The sequence below is a fragment of the Hemitrygon akajei genome, chromosome 8, assembly GCF_048418815.1.
Source record: "Hemitrygon akajei chromosome 8, sHemAka1.3, whole genome shotgun sequence".
Classification (NCBI taxonomy): domain Eukaryota; kingdom Metazoa; phylum Chordata; class Chondrichthyes; order Myliobatiformes; family Dasyatidae; genus Hemitrygon; species Hemitrygon akajei.
This window is the reverse complement of record NC_133131.1, coordinates 15,143,142-15,165,488: the sequence shown is the minus strand read 5'-3', so window position 1 is coordinate 15,165,488 and position 22,347 is coordinate 15,143,142. Positions and strand designations below refer to the sequence as shown.

The following is a 22,347-nucleotide window of genomic DNA, read 5'->3' as shown; positions in this document are numbered from 1 at the left end:
CCTCTCCTGTTAGATTCCTTCTTGTCTTAATTTAATCTTATTGATTTATTTAGAGATACAGTGTGGAACAGGCTCTTCCAGCCTTTCAATGCATGCCACCAGCAACCCATCAATTTAACCCTAGCCTAATCACAGGACAATTTATAATGACCAATTAACCTACTAACTGGTATGTCTTTGGACTGTGGGAGGAAACTGGAGCACCCGGAGGAAACCCATACATTCACAGGGAGGATGCACTCTACAAACTCCTTATAGATGTCAATGGAATTGAACTCCAAGGTGTAATGGCATCGTGCTAACTGCTACGCTACCATGGTGCCCGCTACCTCTTCCACCTATCCCCTGTCAGCTACTTACTTCAGGCCACTTCCCTTTCACCTGGTGTTGCCAATCCTCTGCCAGCTTGTACTCCTTCCCCTCCCCACCTTCTCATTCTGAATTTTACCCCCTTTCTATCCTGTCCTGATGAAGTGTCTCAGCCCTGTTTCTTCCCTTCCGTAGATGCTGCCCAACTTACCGAGTTCCTCCAGCATTTTGTGTGTGTTGTTCTTTATCACCTTTTCTTTCTGCTGCCTTCTAAGATCTACTGTATATCCAGTTGAAACATTATCAGTGTGGTCTGGCCTTGCACCAAGAGCATTTGAGGCTCTACAGATGCTTTGTTCTTACAGTGATCTCATCCATCTCACTGATACCTCATCCCTGCTGAAACTGTATCATTAGAGAGCAGGGGAAAAGGAGCCTGCTTGTCTGACTAGGCTGCCATTAGTCGACTACATTGATCACTAAGCTGCCCTGCCGTGGACAGCTGGTGAACACTGGAACTAAATTAACTCCGCGATGTTAAGGATGGAAAAGAGGTAGAAAGGCTGCTGGTGGGACTTGAGGACCTGAGTTATGGGGAAAGGTTGAATAGGTTGGGACTTTAATCCCTGGAGCAAAGGAAAATGAATGAGTGGAGATTTGATAGAAAATTATGAGCAGTATAGATAGTGTAAATATAAGCAGGGCTTTTCTTCTGGTGTTTGTTAAGACTAGAACTAGAGGTCATGGGTTAAGGGTGATAGGTGAAATATTTAAGGGGAACCTGAGGGGCAACTTCTTCACTCAGAGGGTGGTGAGAGTGTGGAATGAGGTGCCAGAGGAAGTGGTGGATGCGGGTTTGATTTCAACATTTAAGAGAGTTTGGATAAGCACATGCATGGGAGGGATATGGTAGGCTATGGTGCAGTTCAGGTCAATGGGACTAGGTGGAATAACAGATCAGCATGGACTAGATGGGCCGAAGGGTCTGTCATTGCGCTATAGTGCTGCATGACTCTGTGACTCTAAGTAGGGATGGTAGATCTGTGCCATTGGAAAGATGAGTTAAAAACAGGCCAAAGCGTCCAGGTTCACCTTGTAACAGCAGAGTGCTATCACAGACAGAGCACGGCATGATTTGTCATTGGGACTGAGACGTGGGCTAGCTGTTCACCAAAGGGAAGTGGCTGGAGGCAAAGGAATCACCTGCATTGGGAAACTTCTTGGCCCCACAACAGATATTTGGTGGTGAAGAAAGAAACCCCGTGTGACAAGAAGATGATGGAGGAGGGAGAGGGCAGTCAGCTAAGTTTTTATGAGGAGCACCACAGCAGAATAGGATGTGGGGCCCTGGTTTCCCATTTCCACATTCACCCCCTCAACCATTCAGTCACTTTAAGGAGAGATAGGTGTAGAAGCAGAAAATCTCAGCGTATAAGCACTGGCTACCGCTGGATCAGAGGTTGTGGTAATTTTAAATTGAAAGCAGGCAGATTAGGTATGGGGCCTATGCAAACTGTTGACTTAAGGCTGTCTGGGAATTTCTTCCTTTGGTTTCAGCTCCAGTCTTGTGATGTGGGTTGTTTCTTCTCCGAGAATCATCACCATGTCGTGGTGGAGGGGCTTGTGAATTCCTGAAATCCCAAGAGTGATGCTGTCTGGAGTTTAGCTCCTGGTAGGGTCACCCATGGGTAAGGTCAAGGGGGCGGTCCCAGGCAAAGAGTGACCCAACCAAGAGCTCAACAGCAGAGCTGGCAGAAGATGATGACACATCACGAGGGCAGTGAAGGCAGAGGAAGGCTGCAGCAGTGAAGGGTCCCCAGTCGTCTTGTACACCATATGCCATTGGAATTTGACCCCAATCTGTCAAAGACCGTGTGATGGCTGCCCATGCATCAGCATTCACATGTTAAACAAAGTCATGCATAGATTCAATTAAGAGAACCCATCCTAACACCCTGGATATATGGATCCCAGTTTGGTCTTTATGGGCACCTGAGAACCCACCAATAGACAACCCTTTAGGAGGACATCATACTCCACTTGAGAGATCGCATTACTACTGTTTCAAAAACCAAACCCACTCAACAACACTTTCTCCTGTTGTGAAATACCTGCCACAGCGTTGGTCTCTGTCCAATTAATGTGGAACAGTACTTGTGGTTCAGTTTAGTGGCGCACAACCACGATGATCTCACTGCCCAGACACACTGCCAGCAGCCTGAAGTGGAGCTAACCAAATGCTTTCTCAAAATACTGCATTTTTCGTGCCAACTTCCTGCAGCGTTGTCTGGGTTGCCAATTCCACAGGCTTCTCAGGGCTACTGGGCTTGGTTGTGAGCTGAGGCCATGAAGTTCAACACGCAAGATCGGCCATTGGCTAGATCCAATCCCACAGACTGTTGCTCTGATCATCAGTTAGTCCTTCATAAGCTGGGACTGTAGGGTGACACCGTAGCGTAACGCTATTACTACGCCAGCGACCCAGGTTCAATTCCTTTGCTGTCAGTATATTCTCCCCGTGACTCGGCGGTTTTCTCCAGATGCTCCGGTTTCCTCCCACATGCCAACGTCAATACGGGTTGGTAGGTTAATTGGTCACACAGCTGTAATTGGGCAGTGCGAACTTGTCAACCTCTTATTGTGCTGTATCTCAAAATAAAAATAAAAATAATGACTGTGTGGCTTATTGCCTAAACCAGCTGATCCATCCAGAGGATGTCATCAAAATGGAGGTACATCAATGTAAAACCACTTTAAAGCTCCATCTTAAATATAACAGACTGTTATTTCATAAAGCCCCAGAGATTGACTCACTGAGATGTCTAGTACCTCTGCATTTTGTCTGGTAGATAGTTCTGGACCTTCACTGTCCCCGTCCCAGAATTCTGCTGCTACAGTGTCCTCAGGTGCGGCATGGTAGCATTATTGTTGTATAGCGCTGGCAAACCCCAGTCGGGGGTTCGATTCCCACCACTGTCCATAAGGAATTAGTTTGTTCTCAATGTGACTGCGTGAATTTCCACCAGGTGCTCTGGTTTCCTCCCACAACCCAAATGATGTACGATTAGGGTTAGTGAGTTGTAGACATGCCATGTTGGCACCGGAAGCCTGGTGACACTTGTGGGCTGCCCCCAGCACAATCCTCATCCTGTGTTGTTGATGCAAAACAACATATTTCACTGTATGCTTCAATGTACATGTGACAAATAAAGCTAATTTCTTTTCTTCCCTGTAATGAATACGAATGAAAAGACACCCCCAGTGTCTTCTGGCTCCATTTACAGAGGGCCCTCCCCATGCCAGAAAATGACAACTGAGAAACAACTCTGGGGGGTTGCCAGGCATCGAGTTGTGTTGGGGGTGATGAGGGGAGGGTTTGGGCAAGCATTGAACATCGTCAGCCACAGCAGGGGTCAGATCAAGTAGAGTTTAATGGCATATGCACAAGTACAGTGAGATACAATGAAAAAACTTGCAAGAGCATCACCAGCACTCGGGTATGGATATAAATTATAATTTAACAAAGATAGTTGGAAGAGCAAGTAGTGTCAAGGAAGCATGAAGTTTGCAGAAGGACTTAGCAACACGTTAGGAGAATGAACAAAGAAGTGGCAGATGGAAAACACTGTTGTGAAGTTTATGTTCATGTACCTTGGTAGAATAAATAAAAGCACAAACTATTCTAAATGGAAAGAAAATTCAAAAATGTAAGGTGCAAAGGGACTTGGGAGTCCTTGTGCAGGATTCCCTAAGGGTTAATTTTCAGGTTGAGTCTGTGGTGAGGAAGACAAATGCAATATCAGCATTTATTTTGAGAGGTCTAGAATATGTAATGCTGAGGCTTTATAAGGCACTGGTGAGGCCTCATTTCGTAAGCAGTTTTGGGCCTCTTATCTAAGAAAGGATATGCTAACATCGGAGACAGTTCAGAGGAGGTCATGAAAATGGTTCCGGGATTGAAAGTTTGTCATATGAGGACCCATTAATGGCTCTAAGCCTCACTCACAGGAATTTAGAAGAATGAGGGGAGATCTTATTGAAACCTATCGAATGTTGAAAGAGTGGATGTGGGGAGGATGTTTCCTATAGTGGGGGAGTCTAGGACCGGAGGGCACACCTCAGAATAGAGGGATGTCCATTTAGAACGGAGGTGAAGAGGAATTCCTTTAGCTAGAGAGTAGTGAATTTGTTGCCTCAGGTAGCTGAGGAGGCATATTTAAGGCTGAGGTTGATAGGTTCTTGATTAGTCAAGGCATGAAGGGATACAGGGAGAAGGCGGGAGATTGGGGCTGAGAGGGAAATGGATCAGCCCTGATGAAATGGCAGAGCAGACTCAATGGGCCAAATAGTCTAATTTTGCTCCAGTATATGGTCTTATTTATATAAATATATAAATACATTGTGCAAGACAGAGAAGAGAGAGGGGAGGAAAAGTCTTTATAAAAACAAGACAAAACAAAGAGGCAATCAGAGACAAGTCCATGGTGGTACAAGAAGTGGTCCATCATGTTCCATTGCTGAGGTAGGGTTAAGGTGTGCAGGTCTGACGACTGAGGTAAGTATCTGTTCTTGAACCTGGCAGTGCTTCTAAATCAGATACTTCACAGGAGCAGTGGAAGGAGGGCATGATCCAAATGGTGGGCATCCCTGATGATAGATGCCCCCATCTCAAGGCACTTGCCTCAGTGGAATGCCGACAGTTGACGAGTGGTGTGGAATTCACCAGACACCTTCGCTGGATGTGCTGCTTCACAAACTCCAAGGAGCAGCGTGCGCCATGGCCACAGACCACAGACCACAGGAAGGATGTGGACACGTACATGTTGTGTCTGAACTGTGTGAAAGAAAGCTCCCGCAGATGACAGTCTCTCTCCAGCATGCTGGCTTTCAAAGTCACCAGGCAGTGTGAGGGTGACGAGAACTCCAGTGCCCGGCATTAGCTCAGCTGCCAGTAAGTTATTGACTGAAATTGAGTCCGGGCAGGAATGAAGCTGATTCAGAGTGGCTTCACTGAGCCACAGTGCTTCCAGTAGGTCTTGCCTTTTCTCGCTGAGGGTCACAGGGAGGTACTTGGGGAAGGGAGGTTTTAATGACGAGTCATTATCCTGTAATACCTGCATCCACCCACTGTGCGAGGAGTGGAGAAGTCTGCACTGTGGACAGAGGGAGCCTGTAATAAAACAGCAGCTGACAGGGCTTATAGTAAGTATTATGGTGACTTAAGGTAAATCAAATTAATGTAATGATGGACATGTGAGGCCCTCCCTTCCTTGGCTGGGGTCAACCATGAACATTGCGTCCTAGCTGTGTAGGTGATACGCAAGCCAGGGCAGTACGATAAGGAGAGCAAGCTGTTGCCCACGCAGCAGGCTCCCCTTCCCAATGTATCTGATGAATTCAAATGATCAGCAGAGACTGATACAGTTTGGCACCAGCAGCGTCGCAGAAGTTGCCAGTCAGCATTGAACTCAATGTCAGACTGCTTTAGGGACTCCAGATCCAGGTTTTTCCTCAGGGTTTACTCCTGAAGCCTTCCCCATGAGTGGGGATAGCTTCAAGGCAGCTGAGATTTGAGGTCAGAGCTTTCCTTCTCCTAGATGAGCTGCCGACCATGGGTGACAAACCCCATCTGACCAAAGCGACTGGTTTTAAGGCGCCAGTAACCCACTGCTGCCCCTTGGCCTATCAGTAGAAACGGTTCTGCTAGGCTTAGTAACTAAGACAAACATGAAGGACAGGAGCTGGACTTGGTTGTCAGAGGGTCTTTGAGATGCACACAATTGGGAGCCGTTAATAGGTAGTGGGAGCTTATCCCCACAACCCCACCTCCCCCTGGCTATTGCAACCATGGACATGGTTATACATACATGTGTATAATAATCATGACAATTATCTTTCTGCAGCTGCAGCACTGCATATGACAAGATGAGGAGAAAATAAGTTAATGTGCATAAATTAACATAAATTATACATAATGAGCAAGATCTACAACAAAATATAAACAATAGTGTAAGAGTGGGAAAAATATGTTCTGAGGTGGTGTTAGGTAGCATATCTTAAGGGGATAGGTTGAGCGAGCTAGGCTTTTATCTTTGGAGAGGAGGATGAGAGGTGACTTGATAGAGGTGTACAAGATGATAAAAGGCAAAGATAGAGTAGGCAGCCAGAAACTTTTTCCCAGCATGGAAATGGCTAATACCAGTTTGCATAACTTTAAAGTGTTTGGAGGCAAGTATGGGAGGAGATGTCAGGGGTAGGTTCTTTTACTCAGAGTGGTGAGTGTATGATAGAGGCAGATACATTTGGAGCATTTAAAAACACTTATATAGGAACATGGATGAACAAAAAATGGAGGGCTACGTAGAAGGGAGGCATTAGATTGATTTTACAAGGGTTAGCACAGCAGCGTGGGCCAAAGGGCCTGTACTGTGCTGAATTGCTCTATAGTGGTTAGGTTATTCATATGCATATCAGGGTTGGTGCAGCATTTGGTGCCAATTGGGCTGTTACCATGTAGACAGAATTTAACAGGGGCATGGGTCTCCTGGACAGCGAATGAACCTCTCCAACTCCAACACCAAGGTGGGCAACATCTGCCTGTGGTACATGGGACAGAACGTAGTTCCAGGGCACGTTTATATCACTTGTGTTGTGTTTGCTTTAATCCTCAGTTGTTTACGGGATGTAAGCATTGCTGACTAGGCCCCATTTGTTCCCCATCTCTTACTGACCTTGAACTGAATGGCTCATGAGGCTACTTCAGGAGGGACCTGGGAGGGGACCTCTCATTGCGGGCTGACCAGGTTATGGTGGCAGGGTTCCTTCCCTGGAGATTTAGTGATCCAGCTGAAATTCTGGCAATGGTGTACTGAGGGGGTGTAGAGGAGAATTACAAATATTGATGAGAGATTGTATAAGAGTAAAGTTGTTTTCTTGGAACAGAAGGCTGAGGGACTCATAAATGGTGTATAAAATTCTGAGGGATACAGATGGATTATTTAAGGAGTACCTGAGGAGGAATTTCTTCGCTTTGAAGGTGACATGAGTGTGGAATGAACTGCCAGCAGAAGTGGTGGATGCAGGTTCGATTTCAGCATTTAAGAGATTTCTGGATAGGTACGTGGATGGGAGGGGTATGGAGGGCTATGGTCCAGGTGTAGGTCAATGGGGCTAGGCAGAGTAACAGTTTGGCATGGACTAGATGGGCCAAAGGGCCTGTTTCTCTCTGACCCTGGTGGTGTGTAGGCCTATAAACATTCCCTGTCTAAGTACCTTTAAAACATCGTTAATTGCCCTGCTTCAAACACTTCCTCTCCCAGCTCATTACATTTACTGATCGCTCTCTTGGTTGAGAAGTTGCCCCTCAGGTTCCTATTAGATCTCTCTCCTCAAACCTATGTGTTCTTGTTCCTGATTCTCCAACCCGGTGGGGGGGGGGGGGGGAAGGGCGCACGCATTCACCTTCTCTTTTTTCTCTCGCTGGTAAGAGGGAAGGGAGGAAGTAATACTGCATAGCCAATCCTTAAAATGTGTCCAGTATAACCAGCGCCCTACCATACCCTCATGTAACTTTAATGTGCTTGACTCATATTCTGCCCCTTCTGATGGGAATACTGTGATCGAGCAGGTAGCCCTGCTTCCAACTGGCACCAATAGGATCCACCCAAAGTGTTTTGTGATCTACAAAGAAACTTGGAGTCGCAGGTTGTCTGAAGTTGAGTTATAATTTTCTTCAGTTTCAATCCACTTCAACCGTTGCTACTACAAGTCTGCTTCCTGCTCACGTGTCTGATTGAGGACAGTTGCCACTGTGTGTTGAGAGCAGCAATGTGTGGCCAAGCTACTGACTGCCCGTTGCCCACACCTTGTCATTTCACGGGTGATGGATCCTTTTTGGAAATCCCTCAAAGATCAATTTATTTCATCACTGTAAGTGAACCAGGATCTCTGTGCCAGCATAAGGCTATATTGATATTACATAATCATAGAAGTGTGGGAGTGGCACGGTAGTTTAGTGGATAATGTTTCTAGTCTTGTCCATTTACGTGCCTTTCTAAATACTTAAACAAAGTGATTGTATCTGTCTCCACACCTCATCTGGCAACAAGTTCCAGATAGTTTGGGTATGACAGCACCAGTGACATGGGTTCAATTCCTATGCTATTCGTAAGGAGTTTGTACGTTCTCCTGGTGACCATGTGAGTTCCTTCCTGCATCCCAAGGACCTACAGTTCTGTAGGTTAATTGGCGTAATCGGGCAGTGCGGGCTTGGCCCATTACTGTGCCGTGTCTCTAATAAAAACATATTAAGGCAAGGTAGGAGGCCATTTGGCCCATCAAGTCCATGCCAAACTACAAAAAAAACCTTTGCTAATTCCCATGTTCAATCACTCTTCCATTGTTCGGTTTGCATTCAGCAGCCAGAAACTACATAAAGGAATTCCTGTTTCGATTTCCATCATGACCTTCCTTGCTGTTTCAAGTTGAGTTCATGTCAAGTGCGCAAGTATGCAGAGGTACAAAACAATGAAAAACTTACTTTCAACAGCATCAGGAGCAGGAAAATATAGACAACACAATGCAAATTACACTTGAATTATGCCGTACAGTGGAAGAAGAGACTGTGCCAAAGTAAGACGAGGGTAGAAGACAAAATTTGATGTCAAGTCCATGGTGGTGCAAGACGTGGTCTGTAGTGTTCCACTGCTGAGCTAGGGTTAGGGTTCTGCAGGTAGGTTCAAGAAACTGATGGTTGTATAAAATTTAAAGATAAAAGTTTAGCTTTATTTTGAAGCATACTGTGAGACGCATCATTTGCGTTGCATCAAATCAAATCAGCGAAGGTGTGCTGGGGGAGGCCCAAAGTGTCACTATGCTTCCGGTGCCAACGTAGCATGCCCACAACTTACTAACCCTAATCTATAGGCCTTTGGACTGTGGGAGGAAACTGGAGCACCATGAGGAAACACACGCAGTTGTGGAGAGAACGTACAGGTTCAAAGGTCAAGTTTAATGTCAGAGAAATGTATACAATACATATCCTGAAATGCTTTTACTTCACAAACATCCACGAAAACAGAGGAGTGTCCCAAAACACGAGCGACAGTTAAAGGTAAGAACCCCACAGTACCCCCCCAGCTCCCCTCCCTCCTGCACATAATCAGCAGCAAGCAACGATCTCCTCTCCCCCCTTGCAAAAAAAAGCATCAACACCCACCACCGAGCACTCAAGTGTGAGCAAAGCAATAGCAAAGACGCAGACTTGCAGTTACCCCAAAGACTTCGCATTTCACCTGGTAAACGACATACCACAGGCTCTCTCTCTCTCTCCCTAATAAGGGAGAAGGAGGTGTCTTTGTTTTTCCCAGCGAGTGGGGATACATAACAAACAACTCGCTGGTTTACGATGTTAAAGTCTGTTATGTTGCTTCTTCCGAGCTCTGTTCCCAAAGATCTCAAAGATCCCAGGTCTTTGGGCACATAGCAGTGGATTTTCCGACTCCCCTGATGACACACGAGTCTCCTGCCATGGCACCGACCCTCAGTCCTCCCGTCTCCAGAGCCCCGAGATCTTAGGCTTCCAAATCCGAGCCGGATTCTCAGGCCAATCCCTTGGTATGCCAAACAATGGCCAGTCCTGAAACCCTGAGAATGGGTCCCATTCCCACAAAGAACCGGTCAGTGTCTTAACTCCAGGTCAGGGTCTTCAAAAGAACCCTGAAAGGGAAAAATGAAGATATGGAAGATGGAAATGGAGATGTTACTGAAGATGCAAGCAAAGGAGTCGCCGCTTAGCACCTTCATAACTTTGCTCCGCCTCCCAAAAACTCGGTGGGAATTGAACACCGGTCAGTAATTGATTACCCCTTTGACCATGTATGATTACATTTCTGATGTGATTCTGTATCAGGTCATAGAGTCATAGAATACTACAGCACAGAAACAGGTCCTTTGGCCCATCTAGTCCCTGTCAGACTATTAACCTATCTAGTCTCATCGACCCATACCTGGACTTCCCATCCAAGTACTCATCTAAACTGCTCTTCAATGTTGAAATTTAAACCTGTATCCATCACTTCCACTAGTAGCTCATTACACACTATCACCAACATCTGAGTGAAGAAATTCCCTCTCAGGTTCCCCTTCCATCTAGATCTCTCAGGATTTTATGCACTTCTGTTGAGCCTCTTAGCCTTCTGTTTCACCTTTCACTCTTAACCCATGACTTCTGGATCTGGTCTCACCCAGCCTCAGTGGAAAAAGCCCTGCTTGCATTTACCTCATCTACCCCTCGCATAATTTTGAATACCTCTATCAAATCTCCTCTCATTCTCCGGCACTGATGACGTCCTGCGGGGTACTTGGCAATGTTAAAGGAGTTACATAAGTGGATTTGTTGGTTGCACCAACTCTGCAGCTGTAACTTGAACGATCAGCAGATGCTGGCTGAATTTCAACACCGTTGTCCCTCTGCTCTCTTCACAAGCACTCAGGAGTAACAATTCACCTCTAGCCAACACATTTATGAATCAAGCGCAGAGATTTTCATAAGCAGAGGCAGAACGTTATTTGTTCCTTTGTTCGAAGGGGAAGACAGATTAACAATCTGTCCCGGTTTACGTGACAAAAATGCATGATTGCTTTTGCATTTCTTGGCTTATGTCTGGTCCCAGTGCAGGAGAGGTTGTGATGCAGTGATAACAGGTTCTGCTGTGTGCTGCAGTCACACAGTAATTGAGAGAAATGGCACAGACAGTGGCCCTTCGGCCCATTGAGTTCATGCTGATCAACAGCTACATATTTACATTAACCCTGCATTAATCCAATTTATCCCCACACGTTCCCAGCAACAACCCCCCACCCCCGATTCTACCATTCATTTACACAGAATAGGTAAGTTAAAGAGACCAATTAACCTACCAATATACAATGCTGTGCAAAATTCTTAGGTATATATATTTAAATTGTAGTTTGTAAATCTGGCGGAAGCAAAGGTTGTTGGGAATGATTAGGGTGGAGCACCGTGGAAGGGGTTTGGGACAGGTGGCAGAGAAGGAGTGCCAAGGTGTGGGGGAGGTCTGGGTGCAGACACACCCGGCCCTGAGACACCAGGCATGGTTATTTGATCCCAAACAATTCGTTTAATGATCATTACGGAGTGTCTCACTGGTGCTTCCCACTCCCTCCCCTCTCCCTACCCCTTTTCCTAACTGTGATTCCCCTCTCCCTGCCCCCTTCCCACTCCCAGTCCACAATAGAGACCCAGATCAGAATCAGGTTTATCATCACTCACATGTGTCATGAAATTTGTTTTGTTTTGCAGCAGCAGTACAGTGCAATACATAGAATTACTTCAGTACTGTGCAAAAACCTTGGGCAACCTAGCAACCAACATACCAGTACTGCACTTTGTTAGGATATGGGAGGAAATGGGTTCACCTGAAGGAAACCCATGTGTTGGACAATACAGCATACATACAGTAAATCACAACAGCACCGAAACTATAGTCCATGCTGAGCACAGTGGCAAATTGACTTAATCCTGCTGCCTGCACGTAGAGTCATAGACCACTACAGTACAGAAACAGGCCCTTCAGCCCATCTAGTCCATCCCAAACCATTATTCTGTCTAGTTCCATCAACCTGCACCCGGACCATAGCCCTCCATGCCCCTCTCATCCATGAAACTATCCAAGTTTCTCTGAAGTGTTGAAATCGAACATGCATTTACCGCTTCTGCTGGCAGCTCGTTCCACACTCTCACCAGCCCGCTGAGTGGTGAAGTTCACCTTCCAGCCTTAACCCATGACCTTTAGTTCTAGACTCACCCAACCTCAGTGGAAAAAGGCTTGTATGCATGTACGCTATCTATACCCCTCATGATTTTGTATACTTCTATGAAATCTCCCCTCATTCTCCTACATTCCAGGGAATAAAGTCCTAACCTATTCAACCTTTCCCTGTAACTCAGGTCTTCGAGTCCCAGCGACATCCTTGAAGATATGATCCATATCCCACTATTCCCTGCATATTCATGTGTCTATCTAAAAGCCTTTAGAATGCCATTACCATTTAGAATTTAGAATGCCTGCTTCCACTACCACCCCAGCACCAATCACTCTCTATAAAAGAAAAGCTTGCCCTGCACAACCCCTTTAAGCTTCCCACCTCTCACCTTAAAACCATCCCGCTAGCATTCAGCATTTCTTCTCGGGGAATAAAAGATCTTGCTGTCTACCCTATCTATGCCACACATAATTTTATAACTTTCTGTCAGGTCTCCCCTCAGCCAGCGCTGCTCCAGAGTAAAGCAACCCAAGTTTATCCAACTTCTCCTTATGGCTCAAACCTTCTAGTCGATTCTGCATCCTGGTGAACATCTTCTGACTTCTCCATAGCTTCCACAACCTTCCTGTAATGGGGCAACCAGAACTCCAAATCACAAACAAGAGAAGATCTGCAGGTGCTGGAAATCCGAGTAACACACACAAAATGCTGGAGGAACTCAATGGGCCAGGCAGACCCTGACTTCTCATCTTTTTTTCTAGAGTCCTGCTGAAGGGTCTCAGTCCAAAATGTCGGCCATACTCTTTTCCATAGATACTGCCCGGGGCCTGTTGAGTTCCTCCAGCATTTTGTGTAGCCTAATCAAGTTCACAATCTGTTTTATTATCACTGACAGATATCATGAAATTCGTTGTTTTGCAGCAGCAGTAGAGTGCAATACCTAAATAAAATTACTATAAGTTACAATAAGAGATATAAATAACTAGTGCAAGAAGAGAGTAAAAAGTGAGGTAGTGTTCATGGGTTCATAAATATATTTTTGGACATTCACCAGGAAAACATGGAAACTCCACACAGACATCCCCCGAGGTCGGGATTGAACCTGAATTGGTGGGATGAGAGGCAGCAGATGTTCCAGATGTGCCCCTGCTGCTTCTGCATCTTTGCTGCATTTAATGGCTGCCATCCAGGGGCAAATTTGAAATGAAGATGGCCCCCAATCTGAATGGTGATGGTCCATTCCCAGCAGTCCAGATTCAGATGACTTTCTTGCCCCTCACCCACACAGAGTCCCTTAACAAATCAGAATTATTAAACTGCTGCTGTGACCAGAGGTGTCTAGATAATGATGTGCCAGGGTTGAAGGATGTTCAGATACGTGACCAGGGCTGTTCCACTCAGGGTGAAGTAGTGAACCCTGTGTCACCAGTTCAACTCCCCAGAGAGGCCATGGTGGCTGCAGACCCACATGGCTGTCGGCCAGGGTTTACAGTCAAGGTAAATTTATTATCAAAGCACATGTTATCTTGAGATTTACAGGAAAATAAATACAAAAGAATTTATGAAAAACTATACAAAAAGTTTGATAAACAACTGATGTGCAAAAGGAGACAAATTGTGTAAATAAGTTAACTACACTGAGAGCATGAGTTGTAGAGTCTTTGAAAGTGAGCCAGCAGGTTGCAGAATCATGTCATTGTTGAGGTGAGTGAAGTTATCCATGCTGGTTCAGGAGCCTAATGGTTATAGGGTAATAACTGTTCCTGAACATGGTGGTGTTGGACCTAAGGCTCCTGTAACTCTTGTCCAATGGTGGTAACGAGAAGAAAGTATGGCCTGGATGCTGGGGGTCCCTGATGATGGATGCTGCTTTCTTATGGGAAATGTAATTGTACTCAATGGAGGGGAGGGCTTTTCCTGCGATGGACTGGGCTACATCCACCATTTACTGTAGACTTTTCTGTTCCTGGGCATTAGTGTTTCCATTCCAGGCTGTGATGCAACCAGTCAGGGCACTCTCCACTCAATCTTTAGAAGTTTGTCAAAGTTTTAGGTGACATGCAAAATCGGACCAAACTTCTAGCAATGTAGAGGTGCTGCCATGCCTTCTTTGTAATGGCTGGTCCTGTAATGGTAGCGTTCAGGAATTTAAAGTTATTGACTCTCTCCACCTTCAGCCCCCTAATGAGGTGAATGGACAAGCTGAAAGCAGACATGGATGGCACTGGGCTCCATAGCTGTTATCTCCTCTGTCTTGTCAAGTAGATTTCTCTTAAATCAATAAAGCTGGCAGAATAAATGTTAACCCTTCACAGGTAAAGAGTTGCGTCAGAGTAGGAAATCTGGTAAATGGCTCAGCCTTCAGCGAGCTGGGAACTGAACATGATTCATAAAAGCTTTTTGCTGTTCTCTGGGGCACCATTCAGAATGTGAAACCCTTGCCCATGTTGCTGAATTATGACCGGCAGCTTTCCCTTGGTTGCTGTTGCTGTTTGTGAGGACAGTGGTTTTGGTTTGAGAGAATGAGGAAGGTGTTTGATAGTGTGGCTTCCTGCAATGATTTGAACTCCATTTGAGTATTTCTGGGGAGGTGGAAGTTCTCCCAAGGTCCTAGTCAACATCCCCCTCACCCAACACCACCAAAAATATATTCATCAGTAAATCACTCTTCCAAGGCTGAGGTACAGTACTCTGCAAAAGTCTTAGGCACGTATACAGTATGTAGCTAGGGTGCCTAAGATTTTTCCAAAGTACTGTAGTAATTTTATGTATGGCACTGTACTGCTGGCACAAAAACAAAATAAATTTCATGAAGTATGTGAGTGATGATAAACCTGATTCTGATATGGGTCGCCATTGTGGACTGAGAGTGGGAAGAGGGCAGGAAGCAGGGAATGGTTGGGAAAAGTGGAGAGGAGCGGGAGCGGGAAGCACCAGAGAGACATTCTGTAATGATCAATAAATCGATTATTTGGAATCAAATGACCTTGCTTAGTGTTTCAGTGCTGGGTGTGTTTGCACCCATGCCACAACCCACCCCCAGCACTCCTCTGCCACCTATACCACATCCTTTCCCTTGGCACTCCACCCTCACCATTCCCAACATCCCTTGCTCCTGCCAGATTTACAAACTCACCCTAGCTATATATACTGTATGTGCCTAAGACTTTTGCACAGAACTGTGTGCAAATAGCACCTGGTGCACTTGAAGGTGTTTGGCACGCTGTCCTTCATCAGTCAGGTATTGAGTATAGGAGTGAGGATGTTACGTTGCAGCTCTACAAGATGTTGGTGAGACCACACCTGGAGTATTATGCACCGTTTTGGTCACCCTTTTGAAGGAAGAACAATATTAAGCTGGAAAGAGTCCAAAGAAGACATACGAGAATGTTGCTAGGGCACAATGGCCTGAGCTAAAGGGAGAGGTTGGACAAGCTAAGACTTTATTCTTTGAAGCTTAGGAGTCTGAGAGGTGACTTTACAGAGGTGTATAAAATCATGTTGGCCATTGACAGGGTGAATGAACACAATCTTTTTACCAGGGCAATCTAGAGGACATTGGTTGAAAGTGAGAGGTGAAAGATTTAAAAGGGGCCTGAGGGGTAACTTGTCCATGTAGAGACTGGTGCAAGCCACCAGAGGAGGCAGGAGAGGAGGGTACAATAGCAATATTTAACAGACAACTGGACAGGTACACGGGAGAGACATAGAGAGATACGAGTTCTCTACTCATGCTACTATGTTGCCTCCAAAACCACAAGGTACCTTGCTGAAGTCCAAATACATCTACTGATCCCCCTTCATCCACTCTAGTCAAAACCTGGCAAATCACTCTAATGACTGTTTCTTCCCCTGGCAGCTAATCTGATCCACCATTCCAGTTACTCCTCCCCCAGCCCCCTCTATCTATTACTTTACTGTATTGTTAACACTTTCAGCCACTTTTTATAATCACAAGAAAGTCTGCAGATGTTGGAAATCCAAAGCAACACACACTAAATGCTGGAGGAACTCAGCAGGTCAGGGAACATCTATGGAAATGAATAAACAGTTGACATCTCAGGCCAAGACCCTTCTTCAGGACTGAAATGGAAGGGGGATGACTCCAGAATAAAAAGGGTGGGGTAGGGGAAGGAGGCTAGCTAGAACGTGATAGGTGAAGCCAAGTGGATGGGGAAAGTAAAGGTCTGGAGAAGGAGGAATCTGATAGGAGAGCAGAGTGGACCATAAGAGAAAGGGAAGTAATAGGCAGGTGAGAAGAAGTGAAAGGTCTGAGTGCGGGATAGAAGGGGTGAGGAAGGTAAATGTATCTTCAGTGGTAGGATCCCTTTGGAGATGTTGGACGTTGCAGAGAATGATGTGTTGGATGCAGAGGCTCATGGGGTGGTAGGTAAGGACAAGAAGAACTCTTATCACTGTTAAGGCGGCGGGAAGATGGGGTGAGTACAAGTATTTGGGAAGTGATCGAGATGCAGGTGAGAGCAACATCAATAGTGAAGAAAGGGAAATTCTGTTCTTTGAAGAAGGAAGTCATCTCTGATGTCCTGGAAAGGAAGACTGAATCCTGGGAATAGGTGCGGCGGAGGCAAAGGAACTGAGAAAGGGGAATAGCATTTTTACAAGAGATAGGGTGGGAATCGGTTAATTTATAAAGGATGTCAGTTGACAGTTTGTCTCCAGAGATGGAGACAGAAAGATCGACAAAGTGGAGGGGGGGAGGTGTCAGAAATGAAGCAAGTGAATTTAAGGGCAGGGTGGAAGTTGGAGGCAAGTTAGAGGCAACACATTACAGTAAATTCCTAATCCACGTAAATGTATATGGTGAATACAGTTGATCCTTGATTTTTGATAACTTTATCCTGGGAGGTTATCCCCGGCCCTGTTCAGGTTAATGTCGGCATAAGTGATTTATAATGGGGAGAAAAATCTGTGTAGCTTTAGTGGAATATGGCACAATTTCTGAAACTTGAACCACTCTTATATCATCACATATCTTTTATTATGAGAGAGTAGGGGAAGTGTCTGTTGGAGTTTTGGAGTTGGGTAGAGTCTACACAACATAAATTGGGAGACTGCTTTGCCGAGCACCTATGGTCTGCCCACCAGAAAAGGCTGGATCTCCCAATTGCCGCCCATTTCAATTCTACTTCCTACTCTGCCTGTTGGGTTGGGGTGTTGGAGTTGGGTAGAGTCTGTCTGTTGGGTTGGGGTGTTGGAATTGGGTAGAGTCTGTTGGGTTGGGGTGTTTGAGTCAGGTAGAGTCTATCTGTTGGGTTGGACTGTTGGAGTCAGGTAGAGACTTTCTGTTGGGTTGGAGTGTTGGAGTCAGTAGAGTCTGTTGGGTTCGAGTGTTGGAGTCAGGTAGAGTCTGTTCGGTTGGGGTGTTGGAGTCCAGTAGAGTCTGTCGGTTGGGATGGAATTGAGTTGGAGTGTTGGCGTTGAGTAGAGTCTGTCTGTTGGATTGGACTGGGGAGAAGAATGGGACGAAGATCTGAAGTGCACATTCCACATTCACATGGACAGACAGCAACCTCCCTACTGTTCTCCTCTGTAGACATCTGGGATCTCGTGCATGTCTGAACTTTTTCCTTCTGTGAGATTAGTATTAATGCTTAGTAGATCAAGAGGACATCAAAGTGGTAGGAATTGGTAAAGACATGTTTTCCTATTACTGGGCTGGTGCTTGCTGTAGGCTGAACAACATTGCAGTGGACTAAAATGGATATCAGTGGTTTCACAAAGCCCTATCACTGCACAGTGCACGTTTTTCCAGCAGTTCCCTAACAAAGACGACACCTGAGGCAAAAGACAGATAAAGACAACTTGTCCATCCCCAGATTTGCTTGCACACGAATGTCCTGGGATCACGCATAGTCGCTCCTTACCACAGCAAAAGCATTATGGAATGGGTGGGATACTGACATTGAATGTGACCTCAGGTGGGCTGACTTACCTTCCCTCTTTGAAGCATCATTGTTCCATCGTGGTTCGTAGCCCCTCCCCTTCCAGATCTCCTGAGAGTTTCTTGCAAGTGGCTGGTGTTCGTTATAAGGCCTGACACTGTCATTGAGCCCAGCTGTCAGGGGGATTGGTTTAGTGCATGCAGAAAACTCTCTAACTGCACTTGAACCAAGTGGCCTGTCCAGCCACAGAGGGCTCTTAGAGAGTCCCATCACCATGGGCCTGGAGATCCCCATAAATCTGACTCTGTGAGGACACAGAATTCCCTAGTGCACAATGAATGGCTCTGGGAACACAACCTGATTTCTGCTCTTACCTGTCTTTTACAGAGCTGACGTATGAACTGACATCAAAGTCATCAAAAAAGGGCCAGTCAGGTAAGAGACACTCACCCTGTTAACCTCTAGTGGTTATGTTAAGTACTAGAGGTATGTATTTGCAGCACAGAGTTAGAAGCAACAGTTGCATCTTTGATCTAGGGAAATAACTGGTATCCACATCTGCTGTTGTACAGATGTCAGAACCTTTCAGTATTCAAGAAATGCAAATTAATTTGTCTAGCCCACTTCCCTCTCCCCCTCCGTTTCTTCCTCTCTCCTCCCACCTTCCCTCCTTCTCTTCCTTAGTGTTATAGAGCACTACAGCACAGAGGGTAGACCGGGTGGGGGAGGGGAGTAGATATGTCTCTACCAAAGGAGGTGTAAGGTGCTCCTTCCCTCCACTAGCCTGCAGGTCACCCTTGGGCAAGATATAGTGCCTGCTTAGACCCTGATCAGGGTCAGGTGAAGCCATGGCAGCAGGTGGTGGATGGTCAGATGAGCAGCTGGTGTATATCACAAGTCCTGGTTATGCAACCACTGACACCAGGCAGACAATCTCTGATGGAGTTGATAATGGCTGGAGTCACCCATCTTGTAAAGACACTGTCCAGCAGAAACCACTTCTGTAGAAAAATTTGCCAAGTACAATCATGGTCATAGATCATGATCGCCCACGTCATATGACACTGCACATAACGATGATGATGACAGCACAGAAACAGGCCCTTTGGCCCATCTAGTCAGTGCTGAACTGTTATTCTGCCCAGTCCCATTGACCCACATTTGGACAGACTCCCTCTCTTTCTTCTCTCTTGGTTTTTCTCACTGTCTTGCACCTTCCCTCTTACTTCTGTTCCCTCCTTCGCTCCTGTGAAATCACTGAATTGCTTGTCAGGACGTTCAGAATTTTCTACTAAAACTAACCCGCCTCTTCTTTAGATCACCTTTCCAGAATCCATCCACCCAGGTTTTCATCTTTCCCCACAGTACTGAAACAGCTCTTAATAATAACATTATTAACAATGCCTGTAACTATGAAAAGTATTCCCTCTTTGTTCTGGATTCAATCATTTCTCTAACCCTCAAGCTATGAAATTCCCTCCCTAAATGTCTCAGTTCATTTCTTAAACACTCTCCTTAATCCTACCCTATGTGTAATGTGGCTGTTGCCAGCATTTGTTTGATGATACTTCTGGGAAACACCTTGGCAGAGTGAACACCCCACATTGTTGCTGTTGATTAAAACTACTGGTTATAGACCATAGAACTTGAAGGCACTGTACAGGCTGTTCAACCCACGAAGTTGTGCTGACCTTTTAACCTACTCTTAAGATCAATATAATCCTTCCCTCTTACATAGCCCTCCATTTCTGTCATTCATGTACCTTTCAAAGAGTGTCTGTCAAAGAAAGAGTGACTCTAATGTACCTGCCTCCACCCTGGCAACACATTCCACAGATGCACTACTTTCTGTGTAAAACAAAACTACCTCTGACAACACACGCAAATTGCTGGAGGAACTCAGCAGGTCAGGCAGCGTCTATGGAAATGAATAAACGGTTGATGTTTTGGGCCAACACCCTTCTTCAGGATCAGAAAGGAAAGGGGAAGGCGGCAGAATAAAAAGGAGGGGTGAGGGGGAGGAGTGCAAGCTGGAAAATGATAGGAGAAGCCAGGTAGGTGAGGGAGGGAAGATGAAGTAAGAGGTGGAAACAGTAAAGGTCTGGAGAAGAAGGAATCTGATAGGAGAGGAGAGACCGGGGAGAAAGGGAAGGACACCAGGGGAGGTGATAGGCAGGTGAGGAGAACCAGTAAGAGACCAGATTCGAGAATTGATAAAAGAGGAAAGGGGGAAGGGAAAATTACTGAAGTTGGAGAAATCGATGTTCATGCCATCAGGTTGGAGGCTACCTAGGTGGAATATGAGGTGTTATTCCTACAGTCTGAGAGTAGGCTGATCAGGCAGAGGAGGAGGCATGGACCGACACATTGGAATGGGAATGGGGGTAGGAATTAAAATGGTTGGCCACCAGGAAATTCTCCTTTTTATAATGGAGCAGAAGTACATGACAAAACGGCACCCCAATCTACGTCGGATCTTGCCAACGTAGAGGAGGCCACATCGGGAGCACTGGAGCCAGCAGGTGACCTCAACCGATTTGCAGGTGAAGTGCTGCCTCGCCTGGCAGGTCTGTTTAGGGCCTTGAAGGGAGGTGAGGAAGGAAGTGAATGGGCAGGTGTAGCACTTCAAAGTTCAAAGTAAATTATTATCAAAGTACATATATGTCACTATATATAACCCAGACATTCACTTTCTTGTGAGCATTCACAGTAAATACAAGAAACACAATAAAATTAATGAAAGACCACGTCCAAGAGGACGGACAAACAACCAATGTGCAAAAGACAACAAACTGCAAATACGAAAAGAAAAAAAGAACAATCGATAAATAAGCAATAAGTGTCAAGAACGTGAGATGGAGAGTCCTTGAAAATGAGTCCATGGGTTGTGGGAACAGTTCAGTGATGGGGTGAGTGAAGTTATCCCCTTTGGTTCAAGAGCCTGATGATTGAGGGGTAATAATTATTCCTGAACCTGATGGTGTAGGTTCTGAGGCTCCTGTACCCTCTTCTGGATGGCAGCAGTGAGAGGAGAGTGTGGCCTGGATGGTGGGAGTCCTTGATGACGGATGCTGCTTTTCAGTGGTAGCACTCCACGTAGATGTGCTCAATAGTGGGGAGGGCTTTAAACCGCGATGGACTGGTATTCACCACTTTTTGTAGGCTCTTATTTTCAAGTGCAATTGGCTGCAACCTGTCAATATACTCTCCACGACACACCTATAAACCCTTACCACCTTGTACACTTCTATCAAGTCTCCTCTCATCCTCCTTCGCTCTGAAGAGAAAAGCCCTAGCTTACTAAAACTTTACTACAAGACATGCTCTCTAATCCAGGCAGCATCCTGGTAAATCTCGTCTGTCCCCTCTCTAAAGCTTCCTCATCCTTCCTATAATGAGGTGACCAGAACTGAACGCAATAGTCTAAGTGTGGACTATGAAGTGCAGAATATTGTTATGAAAATCTCTGAGGGGCTGTGGAAATCACCTTGTGAATACAAAATGGTCTTCTGTCATCTAACTTTCACGGGTCTCTTAATTGTAGAACCCATTGAAATTCTGCAGCCATAAATTTTAATACCGTCTTTGTCTAAATGGTCCATTGTTTCTGGTCATGCAACATAGCCAGAGGCTCTTTGGCTCACTATCACGTACCCATCTACGGCACTCTGCAAAAAGCTTAGGTATATATATAGCTAGGGTACCTATGACTTTTGCACAGTACTGTAGTAATTTTATGTATTACACTGTACTACTGCCACAAAACAAAACAAATTAACTGACATGTGAGCGATGATAAACCTGATTCTGATATGGGTCTCTATTGTGGACTGAGAGTGGGAAAGGAGAAGGGAGAGGGGAGGGAGCGGGAAGCAGCAGAGAAACATTCTGTAATGATCAATAAACCAATTGTTTGGAATCAAATGACCTTGCCTGGTGACTCAGGGCTGGGTGTGTCTGCACCCATGCACCCCCCCCCCCCACTGGCCGCCATTGGCACTGCTTCTTTGTCCCATATGCTTCCTGTGCCACTCTACCCTCACCATTCTCAATGTCTTTTGCTCCCACCAAATTTACAAACTTGCTCTCTGCTCCACATTGAGAAATACAGTTCACCCATTCACCTGAAGTTTCTGCCCTGAGCTCACCAGCATTTCCACCCACTGACACTGTCAAAACAGCTCTCTTCTCCTATGTCTAATTTTTTTTGTTCCTTTCCATGCCTTGTGGCACACTGGGCAACAACCTTGCCGATCCTTTAGCATTTTTGTCTGTTTTTTTTTAACAAGGCCAATTTGCTAGCTCAATGCTCGAGCCAGCATGGATGGAAAGTATGCAAGGCACCAGC

At 45.6% G+C, this 22,347-nt stretch overlaps 1 protein-coding gene across 1 annotated transcript in view; it reads left to right on the top strand.

Annotated features, from left to right (window-relative positions):
• Positions 1 to 22,347, top strand: part of ccdc92ba (coiled-coil domain containing 92Ba) — a 77,682-nt gene that overhangs the window by 27,294 nt on the left and 28,041 nt on the right. The window contains exon 3 of the mRNA XM_073053315.1: positions 18,387 to 18,434. Within this exon, the coding sequence (XP_072909416.1) occupies positions 18,387 to 18,434 (48 nt within the window). The remainder of the gene's footprint in view (positions 1 to 18,386; positions 18,435 to 22,347) is intronic.